At 51.6% G+C, this 25,390-nt stretch overlaps 10 protein-coding genes across 10 annotated transcripts; 7 read left to right on the top strand and 3 right to left on the bottom strand.

Moving 5' to 3' along the window:
* Window positions 1-1,597: 1,597 nt before the first annotated feature.
* On the top strand, window positions 1,598-2,601 carry TRIVIDRAFT_215793 (uncharacterized protein; the record flags this gene model as incomplete). The annotated part of the gene is made up of 1 exon (XM_014102132.1): window positions 1,598-2,601. A coding segment is annotated over one exon (328 nt), but the record flags the coding sequence as incomplete, so codon positions are not given.
* A 294-nt stretch (window positions 2,602-2,895) lies between these two features.
* On the bottom strand, window positions 2,896-4,013 carry TRIVIDRAFT_220647 (uncharacterized protein; the record flags this gene model as incomplete). The annotated part of the gene is made up of 2 exons (XM_014102131.1): window positions 2,896-3,309; window positions 3,897-4,013. The coding sequence occupies 2 exons, from the start codon at window positions 4,011-4,013 to the stop codon at window positions 2,896-2,898; spliced, it is 531 nt and encodes a 176-aa protein (XP_013957606.1).
* Window positions 4,014-4,924: 911 nt separating this feature from the next.
* Window positions 4,925-8,120, bottom strand: TRIVIDRAFT_82442 (uncharacterized protein; the record flags this gene model as incomplete). Its single annotated transcript, XM_014102130.1, has 3 exons — window positions 4,925-5,354; window positions 5,467-6,182; window positions 8,051-8,120. 3 exons carry the CDS (start codon window positions 8,118-8,120, stop codon window positions 5,115-5,117), a joined length of 1,026 nt encoding a protein of 341 aa, XP_013957605.1.
* Window positions 8,121-8,277: 157 nt separating this feature from the next.
* Window positions 8,278-9,467, top strand: TRIVIDRAFT_64179 (uncharacterized protein; the record flags this gene model as incomplete). The annotated part of the gene is made up of 3 exons (XM_014102129.1): window positions 8,278-8,874; window positions 8,967-9,314; window positions 9,372-9,467. 3 exons carry the CDS (start codon window positions 8,278-8,280, stop codon window positions 9,465-9,467), a joined length of 1,041 nt encoding a protein of 346 aa, XP_013957604.1.
* A 607-nt stretch (window positions 9,468-10,074) lies between these two features.
* On the top strand, window positions 10,075-12,255 carry TRIVIDRAFT_114164 (uncharacterized protein; the record flags this gene model as incomplete). Its single annotated transcript, XM_014102128.1, has 3 exons — window positions 10,075-11,114; window positions 11,203-11,920; window positions 11,992-12,255. Coding segments are annotated over 3 exons (2,022 nt in total), but the record flags the coding sequence as incomplete, so codon positions are not given.
* A 1,247-nt stretch (window positions 12,256-13,502) lies between these two features.
* On the top strand, window positions 13,503-15,463 carry TRIVIDRAFT_37076 (uncharacterized protein; the record flags this gene model as incomplete). Its single annotated transcript, XM_014102127.1, has 6 exons — window positions 13,503-13,829; window positions 13,879-13,919; window positions 13,967-14,584; window positions 14,705-14,952; window positions 15,133-15,171; window positions 15,228-15,463. Coding segments are annotated over 6 exons (1,509 nt in total), but the record flags the coding sequence as incomplete, so codon positions are not given.
* Window positions 15,464-16,206: 743 nt separating this feature from the next.
* On the top strand, window positions 16,207-17,542 carry TRIVIDRAFT_127461 (uncharacterized protein; the record flags this gene model as incomplete). The annotated part of the gene is made up of 3 exons (XM_014102126.1): window positions 16,207-16,401; window positions 16,465-16,599; window positions 16,667-17,542. Coding segments are annotated over 3 exons (1,206 nt in total), but the record flags the coding sequence as incomplete, so codon positions are not given.
* Window positions 17,543-19,033: 1,491 nt separating this feature from the next.
* On the top strand, window positions 19,034-20,035 carry TRIVIDRAFT_36970 (uncharacterized protein; the record flags this gene model as incomplete). Its single annotated transcript, XM_014102125.1, has 1 exon — window positions 19,034-20,035. The coding sequence occupies one exon, from the start codon at window positions 19,034-19,036 to the stop codon at window positions 20,033-20,035; it is 1,002 nt and encodes a 333-aa protein (XP_013957600.1).
* Window positions 20,036-20,275: 240 nt separating this feature from the next.
* Window positions 20,276-21,207, bottom strand: TRIVIDRAFT_74115 (uncharacterized protein; the record flags this gene model as incomplete). Its single annotated transcript, XM_014102124.1, has 3 exons — window positions 20,276-20,452; window positions 20,739-20,896; window positions 20,975-21,207. The coding sequence occupies 3 exons, from the start codon at window positions 21,134-21,136 to the stop codon at window positions 20,386-20,388; spliced, it is 387 nt and encodes a 128-aa protein (XP_013957599.1).
* A 2,180-nt stretch (window positions 21,208-23,387) lies between these two features.
* TRIVIDRAFT_64185 (uncharacterized protein) lies at window positions 23,388-25,076 on the top strand (the record flags this gene model as incomplete). Its single annotated transcript, XM_014102123.1, has 3 exons — window positions 23,388-23,571; window positions 23,680-23,742; window positions 23,818-25,076. 3 exons carry the CDS (start codon window positions 23,388-23,390, stop codon window positions 25,074-25,076), a joined length of 1,506 nt encoding a protein of 501 aa, XP_013957598.1.
* Window positions 25,077-25,390: the final 314 nt, after the last annotated feature.

The raw sequence follows: 25,390 nt of genomic DNA, 5'->3' as shown, positions 1-25,390 counted from the left end.
ATGCGGCTTTGCCCAACCCGGCGAAGCTGTGGCGCTAACAACGGATAAGCCAAGAGGGAACAGATAGGAAATGAAGTAATTGTACAGTGACCAGAGATAGCACACCAACCACGACGAGGTTCAAAAGATAAGGCTATCTTTTGGTGTGGTGTGGCAGGCGATGTAACTTGAACAATTCCGGCGCGGTACATGTACTATTACCGAGCTGCTATCGCACAAAGCAAACGCCTCACGACACACCCCCATCGAGCGCCTCAGCCGCACGCAGCACAGCACAGCACCAGCACCAGCATCCAGACGGATTTGGTCACACTTGTGGTACCGGTACTTTTCGTCGTATTTTTTGACTGTGATGACAGTACATGCAGCATGATTCATTCATTCGTCCAAGTCCTCGTGTCTGTTATGATTCAGCACAACTCTAAAATATGCCTCTTTTGTCGTGCCTGGGCATCACATCGCATCGTATCGCATCGAAATCTCCGCCCGCCGCGTGGAGTGCAGTAGGGAAATCTCGTATGCAGCCTGCACAAAATCAACAGAAAAAAAAATAAAAAAAATTCCAAGAAACCAAGAAAAAAAAGCGCCCCCCCTCCCCCCAATTCAGTCAGTGACCTTCCAGCTAGTACATAGATCAAAAGAGGCGGCTAAACACCCTCTTCTGTTTAGTAGCATTGGAATGGCGTCGCAAAGGATATTCAACCGGGCGGCTCAGCAAAGAATTCATCACAAAGCATAAACCAGGCCCTGCGGCAGAGGACAGTAGTCGGAGCTTCCGGCCGCCGCTCCCCCCCTGGAGGCAATTGGGCAGCTTGCGTAAGTCTACAGCTAGGCAAAGTACCGTTCCGTCCACCGCACGGGTAACGGGTACTTGGGCGCGGCACTCCGGCTCCGACGAGGGAGCTTGTCAATGGGACAAAGGGCTGGGACACTGGTATTCAATGTTTAGTATACCAGGTAGTACTGTACAGCAGCACAGTCCAGCGCCGTCTTAGTGTACAGGCACCGCACAGTAGTACTGTAATCTGCCCTTGTTCTATATATATCATTATATCCGGCATCCTGACAGGGGGGCTATGTTCACGCATTCGCAGCTCTAGCGGCTCAAGAGATACATCCACAGCCCCCCCGGAACAAGGCAAAGGCGCACTCGAGTGGCCGCTACGACGGACAGGTGCTTCAAAAAGACCGCTGGGAGGGCACAGCAGCTGCTGATAGTGCACACCACGGAATCAGTCGTCGAGGCCGCAACAGGCAAAGTGGCGAACATGACGCGATAACCAGCCTCCAGCACCGCAACGCAGCAGCGCAGCACGACTAACGCGGTGATCTGCTGGGAACAAGTCATTGGCATGTCGCAAGGTGGAATCTACTAGACCACTATTGCACTACTGTAATCCCTGACCCTGGGCGCCTCTCAGGGGTGGGATAGACAGGGGCGTGCGCGTTTGCATGAGGTGTGGTGGGTGGGCTCCTTTTTTTTTCTTTGGGGCCTTGCCATGGCCATGCTTTATCATCCCATCCAGACCGAGATATAAAGCGAGCCAGACTTTCGTTGTCAGCTTCTTGCTTTTCTCCTTCTCTTCCATCAACCTACAGCCGAACAATTCCATTCGTTAAACTCAACCTCCAACCTCTTTTACACAAACACCAAACCAAAAACCCCAAACCACCACACACACCTTCAAAATGCGTGCTGCTGCTGTCATCGCCATCTTCGCTGCCACCGCCATGGCTCAGACCGGCGGCCATGCCTCTCCCACCAACGGCACCAGCGTCACCCACACTGGCAAGCCCACCACCACTCCTACCTCCGGAGCCAACTCTCTGTCTCAGAACATCCTCCTCGGTGTCGGTGCCGCTGCCGTCCTCGCTGCCAACCTCTAAGCGACTCGGGCCCCTTGCTTGGCTTTCCACTGCCTTGAGGATCTAAGGCGTGTGTTGTGAGCTTTTCAGGAACCGGGAGGAACAAGGAATCGGAGGGATGGGGAACCAAAAAAGAGGAAGAACAATTTAGTTCGTCGACATAGAAGGTCACATCTTGGAAGCGCTACTGTACATCGACATGGTATCACTCGGGATGTGAAAGTCAGAAATTCCCAGCCTTGATCCTCTTTTCCCGGAGCCGGCGTGTCCGGGGCCGCAACACTAACCGGGTCCTCCGTCAACGAACACACAAATTCCACGGCTGGCTCGGGGGAAAGGGGATCTTTGGCGCGGCGACCTTTTTTTGTGCTTCTCTTCTCTTTTAATTTCTCTTTCCGCAAAAGAACTTTTTTCATTTTCATCTTTTTGCTACTTCTCGACTTTTGCATAAAGTGCGACACCATCTAGAGGTGTCTGCCCCGGGAAAGATGGCGTTTCTACAATTTCTGGAATTGGAAATAATTGTGTGCTTTTTGTTTGTTATTGTGTGATGCGCCGGCAGATGTGATACGAAATTCATTCTTCTGACTGGACTGTTTTGGTCGATTTTAGGAGGGGAGGGGGAGAGATGGGAAGGAAACTCGTCGGTTTGTGCGAGAGTTGGAAATTTTCTTTGGATCCGCCGAAAACAGATAATAGTAATTAATGCAAAAGGCAATTCCTAGAAAAAAAACCTGTTTCCCAAGTGAATTTTGTGACCGTATTCCATCTAGTGTGCGATAAGTGCTGGCTGGCAGAAAAAAAAAAGAAGACGTGATCACTATGACTACCGACTGGGGGGGTGTGAGATGATATGATCCTTGTCCTTATTAGGCGTCTAGAACGCTTGTTTTTTAATGAAGCAATTTGGCACCACTTGATAAGCTGATTCCAACGTTACCACGTATTCCCCGTTAGTACATACGAGTAGGTACCGTTCCTCTCGTCGTGTGCTTCTTTTTATCGCTTACTCGTATCCAATATGATATCTTATACTGGTGCCTTTCCATACTTGGCCGCCATGATCCTTGTACAGTCGACAAACTTGTCAAATTCGCGCACCAGGTGAGGGAAATCCTGAATCAGCTCCAGCGTCCGGGCCCTGAGCTCAGCGGCCTTGTCAGTGGCCTCGTCGCCGGCCTGGTGCGGATCCACGGCATCGTCGTCTGTATGGCCGCCGCCCTCTCTGTCATCATCACAGCTAGCCGCTTCTGCCTCTCCAGCTGCTGCTGCTGCCGCCGCCGCTGCTTCTGGTTCTCCGTCGCCTTGGTCGGTGCCGCGGGTGCCGACGCTGACGGAGCTTGTCTCTGTGCACTGGCTCTTTCTCTGGCTCTCAAACCAATGCGTGTTCATGGCCGACACGCGGACCTGGAACTCGTCATAGTCGACTTTGCGTAGCGTCGCCTGAATGCCGGGCGAATGCCGAAGCGATTCAACACCACATCAGCCTGTTTGCTCTACTGTAGGTATGTATGTACATGTACGAGTAGGTATGTACTCTGCAGACAAAAAATAAAATAAAATAAAATGCAAAGGTGCATGAGGGAACAGGGCATCGCTTGATACCCGGGAGGCAATGATCGGTTGACTCATATAGAGCAGGCCAATCAACGTGCAACAAAACCTCGTAATTCGACGACAGGTCGTGCCCTCCATCACATGTTGAAAAGCGAAAATAGACGTGAAAATGACAAAAAAAGGGTTGATCATGTAACCAAGCGCGTTTGTCTTCCTGCGGCGCGGCGGGTGTGGGATGATCATCACATCAGTCATCACCATCCAATCCAGCCCGAAAGCGGCCAACGAGCCCAAATGCGTCAGGTGTCTTACTTTTTGGTGGAGCAGCAGCCGTGTAAGATTATGGAGATGGGCGTTTTTTTGTGGTTTATGTTTATGGTGAAAGGATAAAGGATAAAGGATAAAGGATAAACATAAACAGCAAAGCAAAGAAAAGAGAATTCCAGTGAAGCAATGAAATGAGGTCATCATACCTGGGCCGTGCTCCCCCAGCGCAGCATGAAGAGCATCGTGTCGTCTGCGTATCCCGGGACGCTCAGCATGGCGCTGTTGACCTCGCTCGCGCGCTGCTCGCCCCCGGTCGACCTCATTGTGTCGTGCCTGATTCCTCGATGCTGATTCGAGAGGCGACAAAGAGATTTTTTGGATTTTTATTTATAGCTCCCCTGCGTTTAGTTTGGTTCGGCGGGCGTGTGCGTTGTGTGTGAGCGAGTCAAGATGGAAGCTCGACCAGAAGGAAAAAGAAAAAGAGCACTAAACCTGACGGGTGTGAAAATCCCATCAGCCGCATGAGCCCTACGAGGCGCAATGGTCGGTGAGCTATGGAGATGTGATGACTTGGCAACTAGTTGCAAAATGGCCTGGCAGCAGTAGTTCTTATGCACCTATGGACGCTTCACTTGATCAAGCTCGTTCTCAGCTGGCACAGCCTTGCGGACGCCACATGGGGCTGTGCTCGCCTTGCTTTTTGGAGTTGTCGATTTATTCATCTATTTTGGAGTATGAGTTTGTCACTCTCATAGTACAGCTATCAATGTGAATGACTGGCCATATACGGAGTACTGGGCTGTATGTCCGCGGAAAATTGCTCCAAAAGCCCAGCATCCCGGCCTTAAACTACAGGCAGCTCGCATTGATGTAATCCGAGACAAACCCGACTGAGCCCAACCACCACAGTGTAAGCAAACAAGCATTTGTCTTCAAGGCTGCCTTGCGCGCTGACAGCTAATGCAAAAGCTGCAGGTGACCCGCCCCTTGACGGCCTCTGTCTCACCAATAATGACAAAGAATCTACGGATACATCCGTATTGACATCTACGAGAATATGCTTGGATGAGCCCCGGCTCTGGGGTATGTATCTGGTACTTGAGCTTGGTGGTAGGAGATACAAGTACATTCAAGGTGAGGCTGTGTACATGTCCATATGAATGGTGATTCAATTCCCTTCACTCTGATACCTAGTAGGACACAGGCGTGGTGACACGCTGATCAGCTTCATCATATGGCAAAAATAGCTGTATTCAAATTCCAAATTAATATACGCTTTAAGAAGCAAACAAAACAAATCAATGCAAAAAATCTCAAATCCCCTCTCACCGTCTCAATGTCCCATCACACATGCATTCTCGATACAGCCCGAAAGCCAGCTCTATCAGCCCATCCTCCTTCGCCTCATCTACACCCCCCCTCCCCTATGAGTCGAGAGGTTTCCTCCCCACGATAAACCGATAGCTAGTAATCAACCGGAGGTCTCGGCTTCGAAACTCTCGCTTGACACCCTCCATCAGCACATCTGCCTGGTCTTTCGAGTAGTTCAATACGCGCGTGAAAAGGGCTGGCGTGTGCGAGTCGACAGACATTTGCATGTGCGTGAGCTCAAACTTGCCCAGCTCCTTTAGTGTAGGATCCTTGGCCCATGGTCCGATCGGTATCTGTTGTTTTATAAACTAATGGTTAGCGTTGCTTGCTCATGTTGCTTGTTGTTACATCGACCCATCTCGGTTCGACATGTAGAACGCCAATGCCATCAATGCTTCAACGTACCCTGTATATCTTCTCCTCAACATCCTCGAAACCCGCGTCGAGGATCCACTGCTTCTGATACTGGGCCACGTTAATCTGCTTGCCGTACATCTTGCTCGCAGCGTCCAGCTTGTCGACCCATTCCATCGTCCATGGCGCGCGGTCACAGCTATCGTCATCACTGAAGATCCACGCATCGTACTCCTGCATCTCCAGCCAGCCGCCGGGCTTGAGGTTCTGCATCACTTGCTGATAAAACCGCGGCCAGTCAGCTGACGTGCCGCTGAGGGCCCGACCATGTATGTAGTCGAACCTTTCGTCCTCGTGGTACGTCCACTGATCCTCGTAGTCGTCGACGTGGAAGCGGCAGTTGTTGGGCACCCATTCAGGCTGGATCGGCGACAGGTCGACGCCAAAGACGGACGAGTTGGGGAACTCGTCGGCTATGTCAATCGCCCAGATGCCGGTACCCGTGCCCAAGTCGAGGATGCGCAGCTCGTCTTCGCTGTCGGGCGACGGCAGAGGCGCTGTGAAGAGGCGGCCGCCGATTAGGAGGCGCCATATGTGATGCTGGAGATCGAGCCGCTCCTGTTCTTGCTGGTCGTTGGGCAGGACGTACTGGCCCTCTCTGTAAGCGTGATAGCGACGGCCGTTTTCATACTGGTAGTTGTAGATGGACGATGTGATGGAGCCGGTGTAGGCCGAGTCTTGATCGGAGCCATAGGTCGAGTCGACGTCTGCCGGGTCATCGGGATATGCATCGGTCTGGTCCAAGATTCATGTAAGCGGTTGTGTGACGATTGTCGTTTCTCGTCTCCCCTGGATCTTCTTCTCATGTATCCCCTCGTTTCTTCTTATCTCCCCCTTGTCCACGACAAAGAGGCTCAACGCGTTGCATTGCATTACGCATGTAGGTCGACACACGTGACGGAGATCAATGATGGCTGCACTCACATCGACTTGGACTGGAACAGGATTGTCGGCGTCGCCAGCCACGAGGCCGGCCAAGGGGGTCACAACCCCGGCAGACTGAGACGGAGAATGCCGCGGCGAGAGGGATGGTGATTTTCCCTTGCTCTTGGGAGAAGTGGAAGGGGACTTTGTTTTGTCAATGGGAGACGCCATGGTTCAAGGTTGTGTCGCAGAGATGTGACTGGTGTCTTTTTTTTTTCTCTCTCTCGCCTGGTCGTGCCACGTACGCAGGGATCGATACACCAGGGGCTCCCGGCGCTCGCGGGTTCGAGATCAACTGCTAAATTAGCGGGCGAACGAGTTGCTCCCCTTTTCAGTCCTTTCTTCTTCTTCCCCTAGCGGCCAAGGAAGCGGCAATCTTGATCCTGTAAGAACAGAGTCGAGTTTGGGGCGGGGAGCGGCTTGCGGGATGCGAAGCTTACAGCTCCGGGCCATTTCGGCCTCGGGAGGACTAATACGTATACGAGCTAGCATGTTCCTACGAGTACTCGTACTGAACTGGCCGTCTACTGCTTTGATGTTGGTCATGAGGTGTTTGGTTGCTGCATTGTATGAGGTTTTGTGTGCCAATGGAGGTCTATGCATGACATCCTGTGTAATATTACGGGCTTGTCTTTGATATAAGCTCGCATGGTGTCTCTCTATGCCTGGTCATTTTGGTGTGGCGTCGTCGGCCGTCACTTTTTCTCTTTCTTGAGTGATTCAGCCGTTACTACCTTACATGTATCTAAGCCCGGCGCATCTGCTTGGAAGCACGGCAATCTTTCCCGCCATTACACGCGTAAGCACTTGCATCTATCTGCAAGTAATGATGGCGCCGGTTCTGGTCTGCGAACATGATGCATGTACTCGTAAACGCAGCATTCATCAACACCAAACCGAGCAGGTACATACAAAGTATGAGTGACTGTGTCCTCTCGACTCCGTTGAACCGAGGCCTTTTGCGAACCCGCTCGTCTTTTTTTTCCTTGGCCTCGCCGTCGCATCCCGCGCTCACGCCACGCCTTTTGCTGAAACCAAGCCGGCTAGGTCGGTGCTGCGGTTCGCCGACGAATATGTAAGTGGGTTGCCAGAAGCCTGATTGAGGACCGTGATAGGCTGACGAAGCTGCGCATTTCATCTCGCAAGTCTCCACACGATGGCTCAACCCCTGACCCTGCTGGGCCATTTACACGTGGTTTTAGCCGTCGCTTGCGAGAGCTGGTCCATGGTACTGGGACGGGACCATGCGAAATTGGGGACTTTTCTGTACGCAAATAGCACGGATTAAAAGACCAGCGCACTTGGATCCGACTAGCTGGTAACTGTGGTCCTCGAGGCTTCAATTAGGCTCATGTTTGTAGTCGGTTGGATAAAGCGTGAGTAGATGTTCTGCCACCGAGGTTTCCAATCTCCAAGGAATGCTCTGGTTCCTCTTTTGTCCCGTTGACGGAGACTATTAGTTGGAGTAGGAGTAAGTTTCCGGCAGCACCATCAGCTAGTGTCGTAGTTCCTTTTTCGACACCGCAGATGGTGCCCGTACAAGTAATGCCTTACCTTATACAATTTTAGTGTTTGAATACCTTGACTCTTGTATGATGCTGGGCCGTTAAGGGGGCTTAGGAGCTGGGGGAGCTGGTGAGGGGCTGTCGACTTAGATTAATCAAATCAGCCTTCTGAGTCTTTCTGTAATGCGAGTTGATTTCCATCTCGTCTTGTCTCATTCATTTCTCTCGTCTCGCCCGTAGTGGAGACACCGAGTTTCCAGATTGAGCGCTTCTCAAGTCTCCAGCCGGAGCCATTTTTCGCAGCTACTAATTGTTTGTCCAATACGACATCGCTTCCCCGTCGATTCACGCTCATCATCAGTCAAAAGCCACAATGGGCTCTGAAGGGAGAAAACTCATTTGCGTCGTTGGTGCCACTGGCAACCAAGGCGGCTCCGTGGCTCGCCGGTTTCTCGCCGCTGGGTTTCGGGTCCGTGGTCTCACTCGCAATCCTGCCTCTCCCGCAGCACAAGAACTCGCATCACAAGGTGCGGAGCTGGTCGAGGCAAATCTCGACGACCCAAGCAGCCTCGACAAGGCCTTTGCCGGAGCAAATGTCATCTTCAGCGTCACCGACTACTGGGAGCCCTTCTTCCACCCGCAATGCCGCAAGGCTGCCGAGGCCCAGGGCATTTCGTATCGTCGATTTGCCTACGACACAGAGTATCGCCATGGCAAGAACATTGTCGACGCCGCTGCAAAGGTTGCCGGTTCGCTGGATGCGAATGGCTTTCTCGTTTCCACATTGAGCCACGCGGGCAAGTGCAGCGGCGGCAAGTTCAAGGAGTTGTATCATTTTGACTCCAAGGCCGACATCTTCCCGGCCTATGTCAAAGAGCACTATCCCGAGCTTGCAGCCAAGATGTCGTGCATCCAGACGGGCTTTTTCTACACAAGCTTCAACATCCTGCCGCAATCTTATTTTGGTAAAGTGAGTTGCACAAACTACGTCTGGTTTCTTTCATTACTCGACACGTGTGACCAAGCATTGTGGTAAATCCTGTGTTCTAACCTGGCTTCAAGCTTCCTAATGGGCAACTCGAGATGGCTTTTGCCACGGATTCTACAAAGATAATTCCTCATTTCGCTCCCGTTGACGACATGGGGCCTTTCACCTATGCTGTCTGGCAGATGCCTCCTGGAAAGGATTACATGGCCGCAGGAACAAACTGCACTTGGCCCGAGTTTATCAAAACCTGGAGCGAAGTTTCTGGCGTTCCAGCTACCTACAGACAGATTTCTCCCGAGGAGATGATTGTGGCAACTGGAGAGCCGCAGCTTGGAGGCGAGATTACCGACATGTTCTTGTACAGCTCACAACCAGGCTATGATGGTGGCATGGATGTTTTGCAAGCAGAGGACATTAGAAAGGTATGTGTATGTTCCATTTAGTGAAATTAAGCTGTTATCATTGACGATGTGTTATAGGCCGGCATTGACTGTCCCATGACAACCTGGGAGGAGTGGGCAAAGAGGCAAGACTGGGTGGCGATTCTCGCTCGTTTGCATGGCACTGCTCAATAATTACAAACACACTCTCTTTTCTGTTTACTGTATCATGTTATTTAACTGCCCGAAAGCATAAATCTAATGTATTGCGAACTGGTAATAGTCATAGATTTGGCCTTGAAGGTTTCATGCTGGGGTATAGACTCAGAACTGTAGGTACCTACTTACTGCGGGACCATTAGAGAGGTTAAAATTTTGACCTTTCAGAACCACAATTTGTCAGAAATTTTCATGTAGATGGATTCTTGCAACATAGAAACAGAATTTGACAATTTTTTATTCAACCCTCCGCAATATGCCCGTAAAACGCCCAGATAGGTGCCTTTGCCTCTCATCATCGCGAATAAGTACCTAGATTACAGCACTTTTTGCTGAGTCAGCCATGCTGATAAGCTGATAACGAGCAACCACAATTTGTCGTATCACGCATACTTTTTCTCCCAACCCTCTTGGGTATCATAAACGCCGTGTATTCGCATCGCGTGATTCTGCTTTGCGCCGGCTGCTTCCATCGTAAACTTGCTTGAAACTGGGGCCCAACATGGTGCGCAATAAACCGCAGCGGCGTAACGACGACCGTCCGAGAAATGGCTATGGAGACGACCGAAATCGCCATTCCTTCCGACGCTCACCACCACGATTCTCTCAGCCGCGCGACAGACCCTATCATGACTCTGATAACTGGCGCCCCGGTGACCGGAGGCAAGAGCCTCGCTCTCGCCCATATGGCGATGACCGTGGAGGCGGCGATTCATACCGGCCGGCCGTCCCTCAGGGAGATTTTACGTTTCGCGTCGAGAAACCAGCTGGCATCTCTGACTACGCGCCAGCTGGCCAGCCGTCACATCGACGCCAGCCGCGGAGAGACGGAAGAAGAGGCGGCCCGGCACAGAGATTAGGCAGACCTCGCTGGCAGCCGCCGCCTCATCATTCTGAGCGCGCCTTGATCTCTGGCATCAACACTGACCTCCCTGAGGAGAGTGTACACAACAGCGAAGGCGCAAAGTATCGCGATCTAGACGAGCTTTCGGACGATGACGAGCTTGATATGGACATCTCTTCACGATCGTCGCAGTCTGATACAGAAGAACCCTCAAGAAAAAGAGCGCGCACGGCTTTGGCCGATGAGTCTGCTGAAGCAACCCCCAAGTGGTCCAATCCAGATCCGTACACAGCGCTTCCTTGCCCAGACGAGACCACTCGAAAGAAGCGGGACGTTGTAAAGCTAATCCGCAAGGCAAGGGTGGAGGAGATTACAATCAAGACCGCTGCCGCTGCTGAGGCTGAAGATTTCCTTTCGTTTGAACCTAGCGACGAGGAGAGTGAAGAGTCAGGCGACGATAAGGTTGTTAACTCCCAGCCACCACCGCCGCGCAAGGAACTTTCCGGTATTCTACCCAGCAAGCTTCCACCGCCTCCTATGGGTATAAATTCTCTCCCAAGCAAACCAGTTGTTACCCACAACACCCCAGGTCCTCTTGGCTCTCGTAAGCGTACTGCAGACGACGAGATCATCCAACCACCAGATTACGGCCAGCTCAAGAAAGCAAACATGAAGCCTTCTAAGGGAGACTTAGTGCCAAACTGGGCACCGAAATCACATGAAGAGCCTTGTCCATGGGCGACTGTCGACCATTCTGCCACTACAGATATGCCTTTTCGGTAAGCCTCTCCGTCTTGTTTATCTTGTTTGCTCACCTTGCGTGGGCAATGGTGGATCTATCCCGTCATATTAACCATGCCGCATCAGACTGCACAAAGAAATCATGGATTTCTACCACTTTGTCAAGCCTCGTGACTTTGAGCAGGCAATTCGCGACAGTCTGGTAGACAACTTGCGAAAGGCCATGAAGAGGGACGACCGAAGCTTTGCCAGCGCTCAGCTTTTCCCGTTCGGCTCTTTCAAGTCTGGCCTATACCTTCCAACTGCTGACATGGACATGGTTGTATGCTCTGCTAGCTTCATGAGAGGCGGCCCCGCTACGTACCTCAGTGCTAGAAGCTGGCTGTACAAGTTTCGCAAGTTTCTTGTGGCCCAGCGAGTTGCCGAGTTCGACTCGATCGAGGTTATTGCCCACGCTCGAATCCCGCTCGTCAAATTTGTTGACAAGGCCACCGGACTGAGAGTCGACGTATCCTTTGAAAACCTGGGCGGAGTTACGGCGATTGAAACCTTTGCGCGCTGGAAGAAGGAGTATCCGGCAATGCCTATCCTCGTTACAGTGATCAAGCACTTTCTTCTCATGCGGGGCTTGAATGAGCCTGTTAACGGAGGCTTGGGAGGCTTCACCATCATTTGCTTAGTTGTCAGCATGCTGCAGCTCATGCCCCAAGTCCAGAGCCGCAACCTCATCCCGGAGCACCATCTTGGAGAGATGCTTCTCGAATTCTTCGAACTATACGGGCGCCAGTTCAACTATGAGAGGAATGCCATTTCTCTTACTACTCCTATTGGATATATTCCCAAGGTACATGGCGATAATTTCTTTTCTTTCCCCCCTTTCTTTCCTTTTGCTAACGCAATACCCCCCATCTCTAGTCCAAGGTCACCAGTTTTGCTTACAAAAACACGACCCGTCTCTCCATCATTGATCCTAACAATCCGGCCAACGACATTGCTGGCTCCTCATCAAATATGCCTGGCGTTCGGATTCGTTTCTACGATGCCTATCTCGCTCTCCAAGCGCGTATGAAAGAGGTTGCAAAAGATGCCAAATGTGGTGGCATCCTTGATGTGATTTTCCGAGGAGACTACTCATCCTTTAGGATGCAGCGAAACTTTCTCCAGCACGTTCATGAGAAGCGTGCCTAAACCACCATGCTCTACCTAAAGGTATACGCAGCATTTATGAAGACTAATGAGGCATTTGGCGTTTATGGATACCCATTGTTACGAATGAGTACATTGGCATAATGGAGGCATGTTAGAGAATAATGCCCTGTGGATTTGGAGGGAGGGCGGAGGGCTCATATTTCTGTTTATTTGAACGTGTACTAGTAACATTTTGACGATCAGGCGCGATGGAGGATCCAGAGCAGTGGTTTTTACTGTTCTTATGGCCAGGGCGGTTGTTTGTGACCGCCAGCTAATGGAATACCTCAGGGATCGCGACTATTTGAACCTACCGTCTACCTACGCATTGAGCCGAATCGATCGATTTCTTACCTGAACTTTTAACTAACTACGAAGCATATTGCGAAGTGACATGCAGGGAGGGGGTGTTGGGATCTGTTGGACGCTGACTATGATGCAGATGAAGAGAGATGTTGTTCAGCCTCGTCGGCGAGGGTGTCTGGAATTACACGTTTTTTTCCGGACAGCCTTTGTCGATGGTAGCCTCTGTGGCTGGGCTTGATGGACTCTCGGTGATGTTGGTCACCACTTTTTCCTCACTGCAGAGGCTGCTTTACGCAGAGCTGTGGAGAGGGAAGATTTATTGTTGGCTATGGATTGTATTCCTGAAACTTGGACGTTTCATGGTATATGCTTTTGTCTTCAAACCTGTAAAGAAATGCTTGGTAGCTGCTCAGAATTTGGAGGCCTGTTCTTAGGCTTGTGAATTGTGACTGCCAACGTGTGATACAGTTCTCTGTCGCTATATCGCTACTCTGTCTACCATCTCTATCTCTACCGTAGCTTCTTCTACCGTCTGATACGACCAAGTAAGGGGCTACTCGCTGCCCCCCTATAAGTTTTGGATAGCTACTCCCTCTCCAATTGCTCGCTAGGTATGCTTTACATTACAACATGCTTCTTTCCCACTTCAATGCCAACAACAAAAGCATCTTCTGCTCCGCTTTCTCCGTGCCTTTTTGTTCTTAATCGTCTCAGCAGCATGATTTTTGGCCAACGCGCATTTTACCGCGAATTATTTTTGTTCTCGCTACTTTATCAGCAGTTGTCGCCATGATATTGAAAAGTGCTATACATATATGCGTTATCGCCTCCATGAGTGAGTATCTACATACCTATCCCCAGCTCCCATCCAATCCTAGGTGCCTACCGCGGATTAAGAAACGCCCATCTTTTCTAACAGAGCCTCCTGCTAAGGCGGCCTCCTCATCGGCCTCAACTTATCGTCCATGTCAGGGTTTCTCGATGTCATGGCGTACTCACCAACCTTTGCCATCCTGTTGAGGTGGGAGAGGGAAATTGTCACGGCTGCGATGCCTATTGCCTCGATACTGGGAGCACTCGTGTCTTGGCGCCTCATGGATGACTTGAAGCCACCTAGGACTATGCTTTGCGCATCTGTGTTCTGGCTGATTGGAAGCTGTCTCATGGCTGTTGCACCAGGGCTTGCGGTTTTGTCTATCGGACGAGTCTTGGCCGGGCTGGCGGCTGGAATTCTCAGTGTCGCTGCGCCCGCATATATGGTAAGGAGTGCTTTGTTGTAGTGATAAGTTTGGCTGACGAGTCAAATAGGTCGAAATAGCGCCACGGGAGAATCGGGGAGCCTACATGAGGTGCGTAGAAACTCATGACATGGCGTCCGAGGCTAACATGATGGCAGCCTTCTATATTTGTTTATCGCTGCCGGTATCTTCCTGCAAAATGTCAACCAATACGTCGCTGCTAAGCTCTCGTGGAGCATGCTTGACATGACTGAACCGATTCCTCGCGAAGATCTCATGTCTGCTCTTCGAGTATCATTTATCTTTCAACTTATTCCCGGCTCTATCTTCACGGGTTTTACGTTCTTGCTGCCCCAGAGTCCATATTATCTTGCCTCGCAGGGCCATTGGGCTCAATCCCATGCGTTCATGGCCGAGCTACAAAAGAAAAGAATGAACGACCCTAGACTTCGGGCGCAGTATGAGCTAATGAGGGAGGATATCCGGGATCAGCGCCAGAAGGGACAGCCTCGGCTGCGAATGTTGCTTCGTGTCTCGGAGTTCAGGAGGCTTGTGACGGGTCTGTTTATGCAGATGTGGAATCAAGCGTGTGGTATGCACATTATGCTTCACCACACTGTCTTTGTTGTGACTGCCGCAGGAGTTAGACACCCCAATTTGGTTATCTTCGTTCTATATCTGCTCAATGTCGTTGCCACATGCGTTCTGGGTTCGAGACTGATGGATAAATGGGGTCGACGGGTGACATTGCTCATTGGCTCCTTGACAATGGCATCGTGTCTCTCGATAATAGGTGAAGCTTGAGTCTTGCTCAGATCAATCACAGACATGGCAGCTAATCTTGTTTTTTCTTTTCTTTTCACAGGAATAATCCATAGCGAATATGCCGAACTCAGCTTGGAATTTATTGGAAGCAGCATCTACGGATGGTTTCCCTGGGTCATCGAAAACCGAGGCGCTTCAACGGCCGTGGTGGTTTTCGCTTGCTTTTACATCATCGCATATGCGGCTTCGTGGGGCCCAGTATCGTGGACTTACACAGCAGAGATATTCCCGAATCACCTTCGCACCAGAGGGATTGCACTGTGTTCGATATGCTATTGGATTTACAATGTGGCCTTGACCTTTACGGAGCTTAGTTTGCGTAAGTGAAGAACATGCATCTTTCTAGAGCGAAGGCTAACAGGTTCGGATCGGCAGTGCTGTCTTACGAGTAGGCGTCCTTCTCTCTTCCTGTTTGCTGCCTCTTTTCTACTTCGTCTCGCTATTCTTGTCTTCTATCCCGTCTCTTTTTGGCAATGAGATAAAGACTACTGACATAGAGGCTCCAATAGTTCCCAGACATACTTCATACTCGTCGTCAGTAGGTGGTCTCTGGATTCTGACATGCACAAACATGTGACTTATCAAGTTGTTTAGTGAATATGGTCGCCTTTTTCCACGTGGCGGCTGCCTTTCGCGAGACACAAGGGGGACCTCCAGAAGAAATGGACGATATCTTCAGTTCATCCTCCTATGCATGGCAGCGGCAGCCGAGGGGGGTCAAGCTTCAAGCCTTGATATCACAGTTCGAAGGAATGGAGGCGACTAATGGTCCTACTTGGCTGCAGCCGGGGTATGAGTTGCAGGACAGATTGGCAACTACTGATGCATAATTATGAGTTCTCAATATTAATGATATTCGTATAACATGGCTTGGCGAAGTAAGCCCCTAACATTGCTACTTTCTTCTAGTATCGCTACTTTTTTCTACTATTGCTACTATCACTATTTTCTTCTACTATCGCCGTTTCTTCTGCCATCGTTATTACTTTTAGTATTCGCTGTTAGATACACTCTGATGTAGATAAACTCGATATTACGAAGTAGATATCAGTAAATATACTAGATATAGATAGGACTAGCAGATATAGATAAATATGCTAGATATAAATGGAGAAATGCAGTACAGCACTCCGTAGATAGGCAGAGAAATAAAAGAATTCTCTCCTCCCTGGTAGTTCCGAGGTCGAGTCCACTGCTTGCCACCGTATATCTATGACCCCCACTGATTACGGGATGCTTCTCCTCTTTGTGCTAGTGGTGAAAGTGCCACCATTTTGCCGTGGGGGAACATAATGGGCCATCATGTATTCCTTGAGAATGAGGGGCAATTTGATGTGGATTGAGGGGCTGAAGCAACTACGGGATGGAGAGAGCTTGGATTGACTGTACCACAGTTATCCGATGTCGCAATAAGCTCAAGGAACGATTTCTTTATTCACTCCATTGCATTGTCCTCAAGCATCTGGCAATTTGACGAGCGAACCGATTTGAGCATTGGCCAGTTGTGAAAATAGACCAACTCATTACAATCGTGTCTTTTCAGCGTCCTATTCAGCAGCCAGCTTTGAAGAAGATGTCGTCACTCGTCTACTATCCCACCTCGCCCAAGGAGGCGCTGGTCAAGGAGTTTGTGGGCAAGTCGATCCGGGACGTGCCGACGCCGGCGGCGGTGATGAATGTTGCGGCGGCGAGGCGGAACTGCGAGAGGATGCTAGAGGCGGTGCAGAAGCTGGAGCTGGGGTGGAGGGCGCATGTGAAGACACACAAGGTGAGACGCCGTCTTTTCACATCTGGGGGGGTGTGGTGGCTAATATTGAGAACTGGATGGTAGACTGTCGAGTTGACAAGATTGCAAGTTGGAGAGGATGTAATGAGGCCGGCGAATCTGATTGTCTCGACGCTCTCAGAAGCAGAGTTTATTCTGCCTTTGTTGGAGGAGTATAAGAGCAAGGGGAGGCAGGTAAATGTAGGTTTTACTTTTCTTTCACAAAGATTCTACGAGCAGAAGTTGACATTTCATGATACTTGGACAGTTTGTCTACGGATTGCCCATCTCCAAGGGAGCCGTGCCGCGGCTGGCGGCGATTGCAAAGGTGCTCGGCGAAGGTAGCATCTCAGTTCTTCTCGATGACCCTGCGCAGTTGGCCGCAGCGGCAGAGCTGGAGAAGCAGTCTGGTGTGAAGCCGCTGGCGCACATTAAGATTGACATGGGTGGAAAGCGAGCCGGAGTCGTGGAGAGCAGCGAGCGCTTCGTCCAGGTTGCCGATGCGGCGTTGGCGGCTCACAAGGCCGGAGCCGTGGTGCTGTCCGGACTGTATTCACATGCGGGACACTCATATGGAGGAGACAGCCGTGTTGCCGCGGTAAAGATGCTGCGGGCTGAGGTCGATGCCATGCTGAGCGGCGCGGAGAGGCTGGTTGTCAAGGCAAAGGAGGCGGGTGTTACGCTGCCCACGCTGGTTGTCTCGGCCGGAGCGTCTCCTACGGCACTGGCGGTGCAGAACCTGCTGAGCGGACAGCCGGACGAGGCTCAAGATCGCGAGACTGGCACACCAGAGCTGCAGGCCGCGGTGACGGAGCTGGCAGGGCTGTTCCAAACGGTCAAGAGCAAGGGCCATGCGGTGGAGATCCACGCAGGCGTGTACCCGACCCTGGATCTGCAGCAATTGGCGGCACACAGCATGGCCTCCTCAAAGCTGTCATGGCGAGACATTGCCCTCACTGTCGTGGCTGAGGTTCACGGCGTGTATCCCGGCCGGGGCACCAACGGCACGGATGAGGCGCTGATCGGGGCGGGTGGTCTAGCACTAGGCCGCGAGTTCTGCAAGGCATACGACGGCATGGCCATGGTGACGCCGTGGGGGCGAGATGTGGCGATGCCCTCTTGCGACGTCGAGGACTACGAAGGCTGGACAGTGGGCAGATTTGCGCAGGAGCACGGCATCTTGACATGGGCGGCTGGCAAGCGGAAGACGGAGAAGGGATTGGGGCCCCAGGGAGATGCGGTGGAGGCAGGACAAAAGCTGAGGCTGTGGCCGAACCATGCGTGCATCACGAGCAGTCACTTTGGGTGGTATTTTGTGGTGGACGAGGACAAGGCGGGTCATGAGGATGAGATTGTGGACGTTTGGATCAAGGCCAGGGGGTGGTGATGGATGTATTACTAGTAGACTTGAGTGAGATATTATGACATTTGTTATGTTCAGTAGAGCAACGTGGTGTTATTTGATTCCGTATAGAGCAATAGGATTTGTCTGATTCTGTATAATACTTTGTCTGATTATGTATAATATGAGACTCGTTTGACTCTGTACAGAGGCCACATGACTGCTCGTCCTTGACACCTGTTCCATAGAATAGAACGGCACAAAGTCAGAGGATCAAGAGACCCCCACCGACGTGAGCAAGGGGCGTCGATGCCGGCCGGCTCCGGGAAGCCATGAGCAAAGGAATAAACAGGCGGCTTTCGGCCTCCAATAGGATAATTACGGAGTATAACTGGAGAAAAAGTAATAGATTGCTGCTGGATCTGCGTCGACTTCGTGTGCGAACTGCTGCAAGGTACCGAAAGCACATGCCCGAATGAATACATGTACGATTCTTCACCATGTCATGACGGGGGATATCAGTGGAGTCTGGACAGATGGCAAAAATCCCCCACATTCAACCCCCCCAAAAAGACGGGGAAACTCCAACGTTGTGGCGCCCGATTTTCTGATTTGAGCAAAAAAACCACCAACATCCGAGTGAGTTTCTCTGGGGGATAACAAGGTTGAAACTAGCTGCAAAGCGGGATAGGAAGACTTGGCTCTGGGCAGGGTTGTGAGATGTGAGAGACGCCGAGCGGCAAAAACTATGGAGATTATCTTACTCAGTCCCCATGCCCTTCCTGTTCCCCATGATCAGCAGCTCTCTGCTGCTCTCTCCCCTTACATGTACTCGTACGGGCGAGTGGAAAAGTATGGGGAGCGTGGGGGTACCGCCATTTTTTGCGTTTTTCGGTGTCTCTGGCCCATGGAGCACGACATTGGCAATCAATAGTAGCATTTTTTTTGCTTGGATGTGTCGGCAATAATACGTAGCATGGGTGAAAGAGACGAGACGCGAGTTGCTTGGCTGCTAATGTAGGTACCGGGCTATTATGCTTTGCCTCCCGTTCCCTTTTCCCCTCGTCCTCTTCCTTTCTTCTTCTTATTTCCTCTAGTCGAAGGTTGTGTGGACTGTATTCTCTCTCTTTGGCTTGTTCTTGTGTGAAGCATACTGTTTATTCCCTAGAGACCTTACCGTTATACGGTTTCTCCTGTATCCTATAACACACGACAAAATCTCTTGTTATTGCTTCATCCTCTTCCCAAAGTAAGAGTGAAAGCCGTCTTCAATAAGAAAGAAAGAAACAGACAATGTCTCCTTCTGCTGCCTATTCTCCTACCGCGGCCGCCGCAAATGGCGAGCACCCAGCACGGGCTCTGGTCCGCGGCATCTACGTGCCCACGGTGGCCTTCTTCGACCCCGAGACAGATGAGCTGGACGTCAAGACGGTCTCACGGCACGCCGTCCGGCTGGCAAAGGCGGGAGTTGCAGGCCTTGCGGTCCAAGGCTCGAACGGCGAGGCGGTTCATCTGGCTCACGAGGAGCGCAACACCATCACCCGGACCACGCGATCGGCCCTGGATGCCGCCGGCTTCTCGTCCATGCCGCTGATTGTCGGATGCGGCGCGCAGTCCGTCATCGAGGCCGTGAGCCTGTGTCGAGACGCGGCGGCCAACGGCGGCGACTATGCGCTGGTGCTGCCGCCGAGCTACTACGCCGGTCTGTTTGACGCCGCGACGGTCGAGAGCTTCTTCGTTGCCGTTGCCGATAAGTCGCCCATCCCCATCATCATCTACAACTATCCCGGCGCCACGCCTGGCATCGACGTCAACTCGGACGTGCTGATCCGCCTGAGCCACCACGCCAACATCGTCGGCTGCAAGTTCACCTGCGGCAACACAGGCAAGCTGGGCCGCGTGGCTGCTGCGGTGCGGGCGTCTGGCGAAAACTTCCTGTGCTTTGCCGGCAGCGCCGACTTCACGCTGTCGGCCGTGACCAGCGGCGCAGCCGGTGTCATCGGTGGGCTGGCCAACGTGTCGCCGCGAGCCAACGTTGAGCTGTTCCGACTTGCTGAGGCTGGTCCGGAGAAGGCGGCCGAGGCTGCGGCGCTTCAGGCTGTTCTGGCGGCGGGTGACTGGGTTGCGATCCAGACGGGCGTCGTGGGCGTCAAGGCGGCGATGCAGTCGTACTTTGGATACGGAGGATGGGCGCGGAGGCCGTTGCCCAGGCCAGATGAGATCAAGGTGAAGAGCATTGCGGATGGTATGAAGGCGATGATGGACGTGGAGAGTGCGCTGCCAGACGTTGCGTAGATGGAGGAGACATGGAGGGGTTTGATGACACTTGCATTTGGAAATACATCATGAGGCGTATATATATAACATGTATTTTTGGGATAACTCAACAAATTGATTGCGTTTTGACATTAAACTGACTAAATTTAATTTGATTTGGGTTGACTTGGGTTGACTTGACGTGGCATGTTTGACTTACACGGCGCGAGTTGTTGGATTGGGAGATGTCATTTACACAGCAAAACTGATGATGAAGTTCGAAGCAAACAGATTAGGGAACTCCCAAGCTCAATTTTTATTTTTTGGTCTATATCCTTATTCCCATTTATTCATCCTTTGGTATTTTCTTTTATTTTCTAAATTCCCATTTACAGGACAGCAGTGCACTCAATCTCAACATCCGTGTTCAGCGGCAGGGTCTTGACAGCCACGCATCTGTTGCATCATAAATTGTCAGCCAACATCCAAATACGTTTTGACCAGCTATTGACACAGCTGAAAAATGCACACAGCAGTACAATACGTGACATGGCCCTTTTTTAAGCTCCTCTCACGGACCCCCACCACAATGTTGCATCCGATGGCGGGGCGCCCTTGTGAAGACATGGAGGGGTAACAAGACCAAAAAGAGGGACGGATTCAAGGCGAGAGAAGGAAGCAGAAATCAAGAGACAGAGAAAGATGGAGAGATGTGGTGGTGAAAGGACAAAACAATACGTACGTTCGGCAGGGCTTGACATCGCCCCAGTAGGTGCTGTAGACCTCGTTCATCTTGGCAAAGTCGCCCATATCGGCCAGGAAGACGTTGACCTTGACGACCTTCTCCAGGCTGGTGCCGGCGGCCTCGAGGATGGCGGACAGGTTCTTGATGCATTGGTGCTGTTGGGCAGAATCTCGTTAGTACTGGGTGCCTTTGATTTGCTGTGATACTCGTCACCTGCTGAGGAAATAACGTACGGTGTGAGCCTGGATGTCGCCGGGGATGAGCTCCATGGTGACGGGGTCCATGGGCACGGCGCCAGAGACAAAGACCATGCCATTGGCCTTGATGGCCTGGCTGTAGATGCCGGGCAGAGGCTTGGGGGCGTTGGTGGTGAGAACGGGCTCCTTTCCAGACATTTTGGCTGTGGTTTGAGGGTCTTTGGTGATTGGGAGAAGTGAGAAGAGGAGAGAGAGAGAGAAGATGAACGTCAGAAGAGAGGAGAAGAAGACTAGGTTTACGTGCGGAGGAGACAGAAATTCATATTCCAACAGTCATTCCCACTTTGAGAAATTCTATTACTACTGCATTGACTGGACCTCTTACATACTGTGCATTCTTGTGACGTAGGGTGCCTTGCTTAGGCGAGATCGGGTAAAGCTGGAAAGCAATGGGATAGAGAGAGAGTATGAGTTTGAACAACAGCTCCCCGCTGGAGAGTGGGAATAGTGGCCCCAGCTGCAGCTTGGATGTACACTTGCATGCTTGTAATAGCGTCCAGGTACTTGCTGTTGACGATTCAAGCTCATGCTAACATACATACTACTCGTGAGCTTGGTGATAGCAGCAGAAGAGACAGAGGGGGCCAGGCTGACTGACTCTTCCTAGCCTTTTCCCCAAATCGCTTCCCCTCACCCATGTGGCCATTGCCTGACCCCCTCCCAGACCCCCAAACACTTCGCCGCACCACGCGATTTGATTGGGCTGTGACTATCACAGCTCGGAAGCAGGGATCCGATGGCTGGAACGGCCTTTGGACCACGGCTGGCTAAGCGCCAAGCAGAGTGACCCCCGTGTAAGCAATAACCCCCGTTCGTATCTCTCTCGATATCGGCTGCAGACCAACCCCCCATGCTCGTTCCCCCACTGAATGGCGGTCAGCTTCTGTATTTGGCCGAGAATGAGCATTTGTGGCGTCGAGATAGATTGACAAGACAAGAGACATGTCAAAGACCCCATGTTGCTCCACTGATTGCATAAAAAATAGCCCATCATGAGTGATAGTGACTTTGTTCATATACGTGAACAAAGCAGATATTGCAAGTATCAACTCGAAGTTCCATGGATCCGAGGCTGTCCAACGCCCATCAACGGCCTTGTTCTCACCCACCCATCAGCGTTCTAATCGCTTCCCCTGGGCTCCCCCACCGGGCCTAAAGCAAAATGGATCTACTATGCTAGCGGCCTTTTGGCGATTCGAGAAGGGGGTCAGGATTGGAGACTGTTTGTCTCGCCCTCTTCTCTCTTGCGCTTGGGCCCTCCCTGCCGACTCGTCGCTGGGCCATTGTGTTAGTCACGCTTTCACATAGAAACTTCTTCTTCTGAAGGGGAGGGCCAGAAGGGAAATAGTGTGGGGTAGGCAGGGTCTGCTTCTCCAGGTTTTCTCTCGTCTTCCCCACGGAGAGGATTCTGGAGAAAAGGGAAAGGCTGTGTGGCTTGATCCGGGGATGGATGGAAAACGCGCCGTCTCTTTTCTTCCTGTGCCTCGTTTCGAGAAGGCGAGTCATCACCTAAATGCCGGGCGGCCCAGAACGTAAACCAGCGGCAAAGTGCTATTGAGCAAGAAAAAAAACCCTATCTGCTGATAGATAGTCCATCTTTTGCTGGCCCTTTTTGCCCATCATCCTGTTGCCTGTCTGGCGTGGATCTAGAGAAAGAGGGTAGAGAGATAAGAGATTTGGGGGGTTGGTGGATACAAGGATACGGGACTCTTGTGACAATCTTGCACAAGACTGGAACTGGACGTATGCCGCCCAATCTTTCCACATCTCCGGGACCTGTCTGATGGTGGTCCGGCCGTGATTACGGAGTTTGCTAGTAAGTTGATCACGTCCAAACTGCTGGGGGTGTGGAGGGGGTCAAAGCCTTGTCTTGTTGGAGCAAAAAGACAGAAGCAACAGCATCATCAGCTGGAATGGACCAGCCCGGGATCCTTTTTTTCTCGCTCTCTTTAGCTACCACCCCTGATGCTGATGGCTGTCTATCTCAACTGACCAATTCTTTGTCTGCTATCTAGAGTTACATTATCATAAAAAGTCATAAAAAGCGCCGGCATCCCCCCTGCTGCCGCGCTTCCGTTTCCCATCTGCGTGGTCTATGCTCGGTTGAGTTTGCTTGTCAGCCATCAGCTGTGCATCAAATACGACCCTCTTTAGCCTGGGGAAAAAAACCAGCTCTTGAGCGCTTCCAGTAGGTCGGTGTGCATTGAGCTAGACTTTTGTTATAAAAGCTCCGGCCGCATCCCAACCTCGCAAACCACGCTCGCGGTCTTGCCCTTTTATTTTGTCTCTCTTCTTTTCCCCTCCCACAACAATTCAGAGGGGTTGCCGTCTTGAATAATTTATTATTCTCCATTTCACAGCGTGTCAGTTGTGAAAAGCTGCAGTCATCATGGCTGTTCAAGAGGTCGACAATGGCGTGTCCAAGGACATGGGCACCAACGATCAGCTCGATCACATCGAGAGCCAGAAGGAGGGCATGATGGAAGAGACGGCACGCGTCGTCGATCATCCTGCAGAGCGAGCCCTGTGCTTCAAATTTGACATTCGCATCCTGCCTGTGCTGGCTATTATGTGTAAGTTGAGCCTCCTAACTTGATGCTTGGACAGGTGTGTCTTTGATGAAGACAGCCGCCATCATCTATAGAATCAACTCAGCGACTGACTACTTCTCCCCCTATTAGACCTTTTCAATGCCCTCGATAAGGGTAACTTGGGTAACGCCCAGACGAAGGGCCTCAGTAGCGGTACGCATCTCCTCATCCCCCAACATCAGTTTGTCTCGTGACGGCATCAACTAAACTCCATGCCTCCCCCTTTAGATCTTCACTTCAAGGCCAACCAGTACAACCTCGTCGTCTCCATCTTCTTCGTGCCCTACGTCATCTTCGCACCGCCCTTTGCCATGCTGGCCAAGAAATTCGGAGCCTCGCGCGCCCTGCCCATCATGATGTTCACCTTTGGCTCCATGACGCTCTGCACCGCCGCCACGCAAAATTTCAGCGGCATCTTCGCCGTGCGCTGGTTCCTGGGAATGGCCGAGTCCGCCTTTTTCCCGACCGTCATCTACTATCTGACCACTTTCTACCGTCGTGGTGAGCTTGCCCGACGTCTGGCCATCTTCTACGCTGCCTCCAACATCGCCAATGCCTTCTCTGGCCTCCTGGCGTTCGGTGTCTTCCACATCAAGGACAGCAAGATTCTCGTCTGGCGCTACCTCTTCATCATCGAGGGTGGCGTCACCTTCCTCTTCGCCATCTTTGCCTGGTTCTATCTTCCTCGCTCCGCCTCCGAGGCCAAGTTCCTGACTGAAGAGGAGCGCTCGCTTGCCTTCCACCGTATCCAGGTCGATTCCTCGTCCGATGTTGCCGAAGAGTTCAACTTCCGCGATGCTCTCAAGATCTTCACCTACCCCTGGGCGTACGGCTTCCTGCTCATAGAAATCTGCCTCGGTGTGCCCATCCAGTCCGTGTCGCTCTTCCTGCCCCAGATCATCGCCCGTCTGCAATATTCCACCGTCAAGACGAACCTCTACACCGTTGCCCCCAACGTCACTGGCGCTGTGATGCTGCTTGTCCTCGCCTTCTGCTCAGATTTCACTCGTCTGCGTTTCCCCTTCATCATCCTGGGCTACGTCTTCACCTTCACCGGCTTCATCATCTACGCTGCCATCGACGATGTCACCAAGCAGCTACACGTTGCCTACTTTGCCACCTTCATGATGTGCTGGGGCACTTCTGCTCCCTCCGTCTTGCTTTCTACTTGGTACAACAACAACATCGCACACGAAGGCCGCCGTATCACCCTTACATCTGTCGGTGTGCCCCTGGCTAATGTCATGGGTCTCGTGTCCAGCAACATCTTCCGTACTCAGGACGCTCCCCGATACGAGCCTGCGCTCATCACTACGGCCTGCTTCGGCGCTGCTGGCGCTCTCATCACTCTGTGCATGGGCATGTTTATGATGTGGGACAACAGGAGGCGTGATCGCCGCTCCGGCGTCAAGATTGACCCTCGGGATATTCCTACTTCGCGACTCAGGGACGGACCCAGCGCTCCTGAGTTCAGGTGGTTCTTGTAATGAGCTTTTTCTTTTAGTATGCTGTATGTTGTATCTGTTGGAATCAAATGTCATAGGTTGGCATTGTTATGAGCTTTGGATGAGTATGAAATTGTTTTTAAATCTATGATCTGTATATTGGTAGTAGCGAGTTGTCCATGTGCCCGATGGCAGTGATCGGACTCTAATAAGATGATTAAATGATATGAGTATATATACAAAGTCGTCGTCTTCAATCAATTACTATAATGACCTTTGCAAGACGTCAAATCCATTCCCTGTCTGTGAAAAATCTTCACCCTGCAGAAATAGTTCCAAATCACCCAACAAGTCGT

Source organism: Trichoderma virens (genome assembly GCF_000170995.1).
Source record: "Trichoderma virens Gv29-8 chromosome Unknown TRIVIscaffold_5, whole genome shotgun sequence".
Lineage (NCBI taxonomy): Eukaryota > Fungi > Ascomycota > Sordariomycetes > Hypocreales > Hypocreaceae > Trichoderma > Trichoderma virens.
The sequence above is the reverse complement of the archived record's forward strand: the minus strand, read 5'-3'. Positions and strand labels throughout refer to the sequence as shown.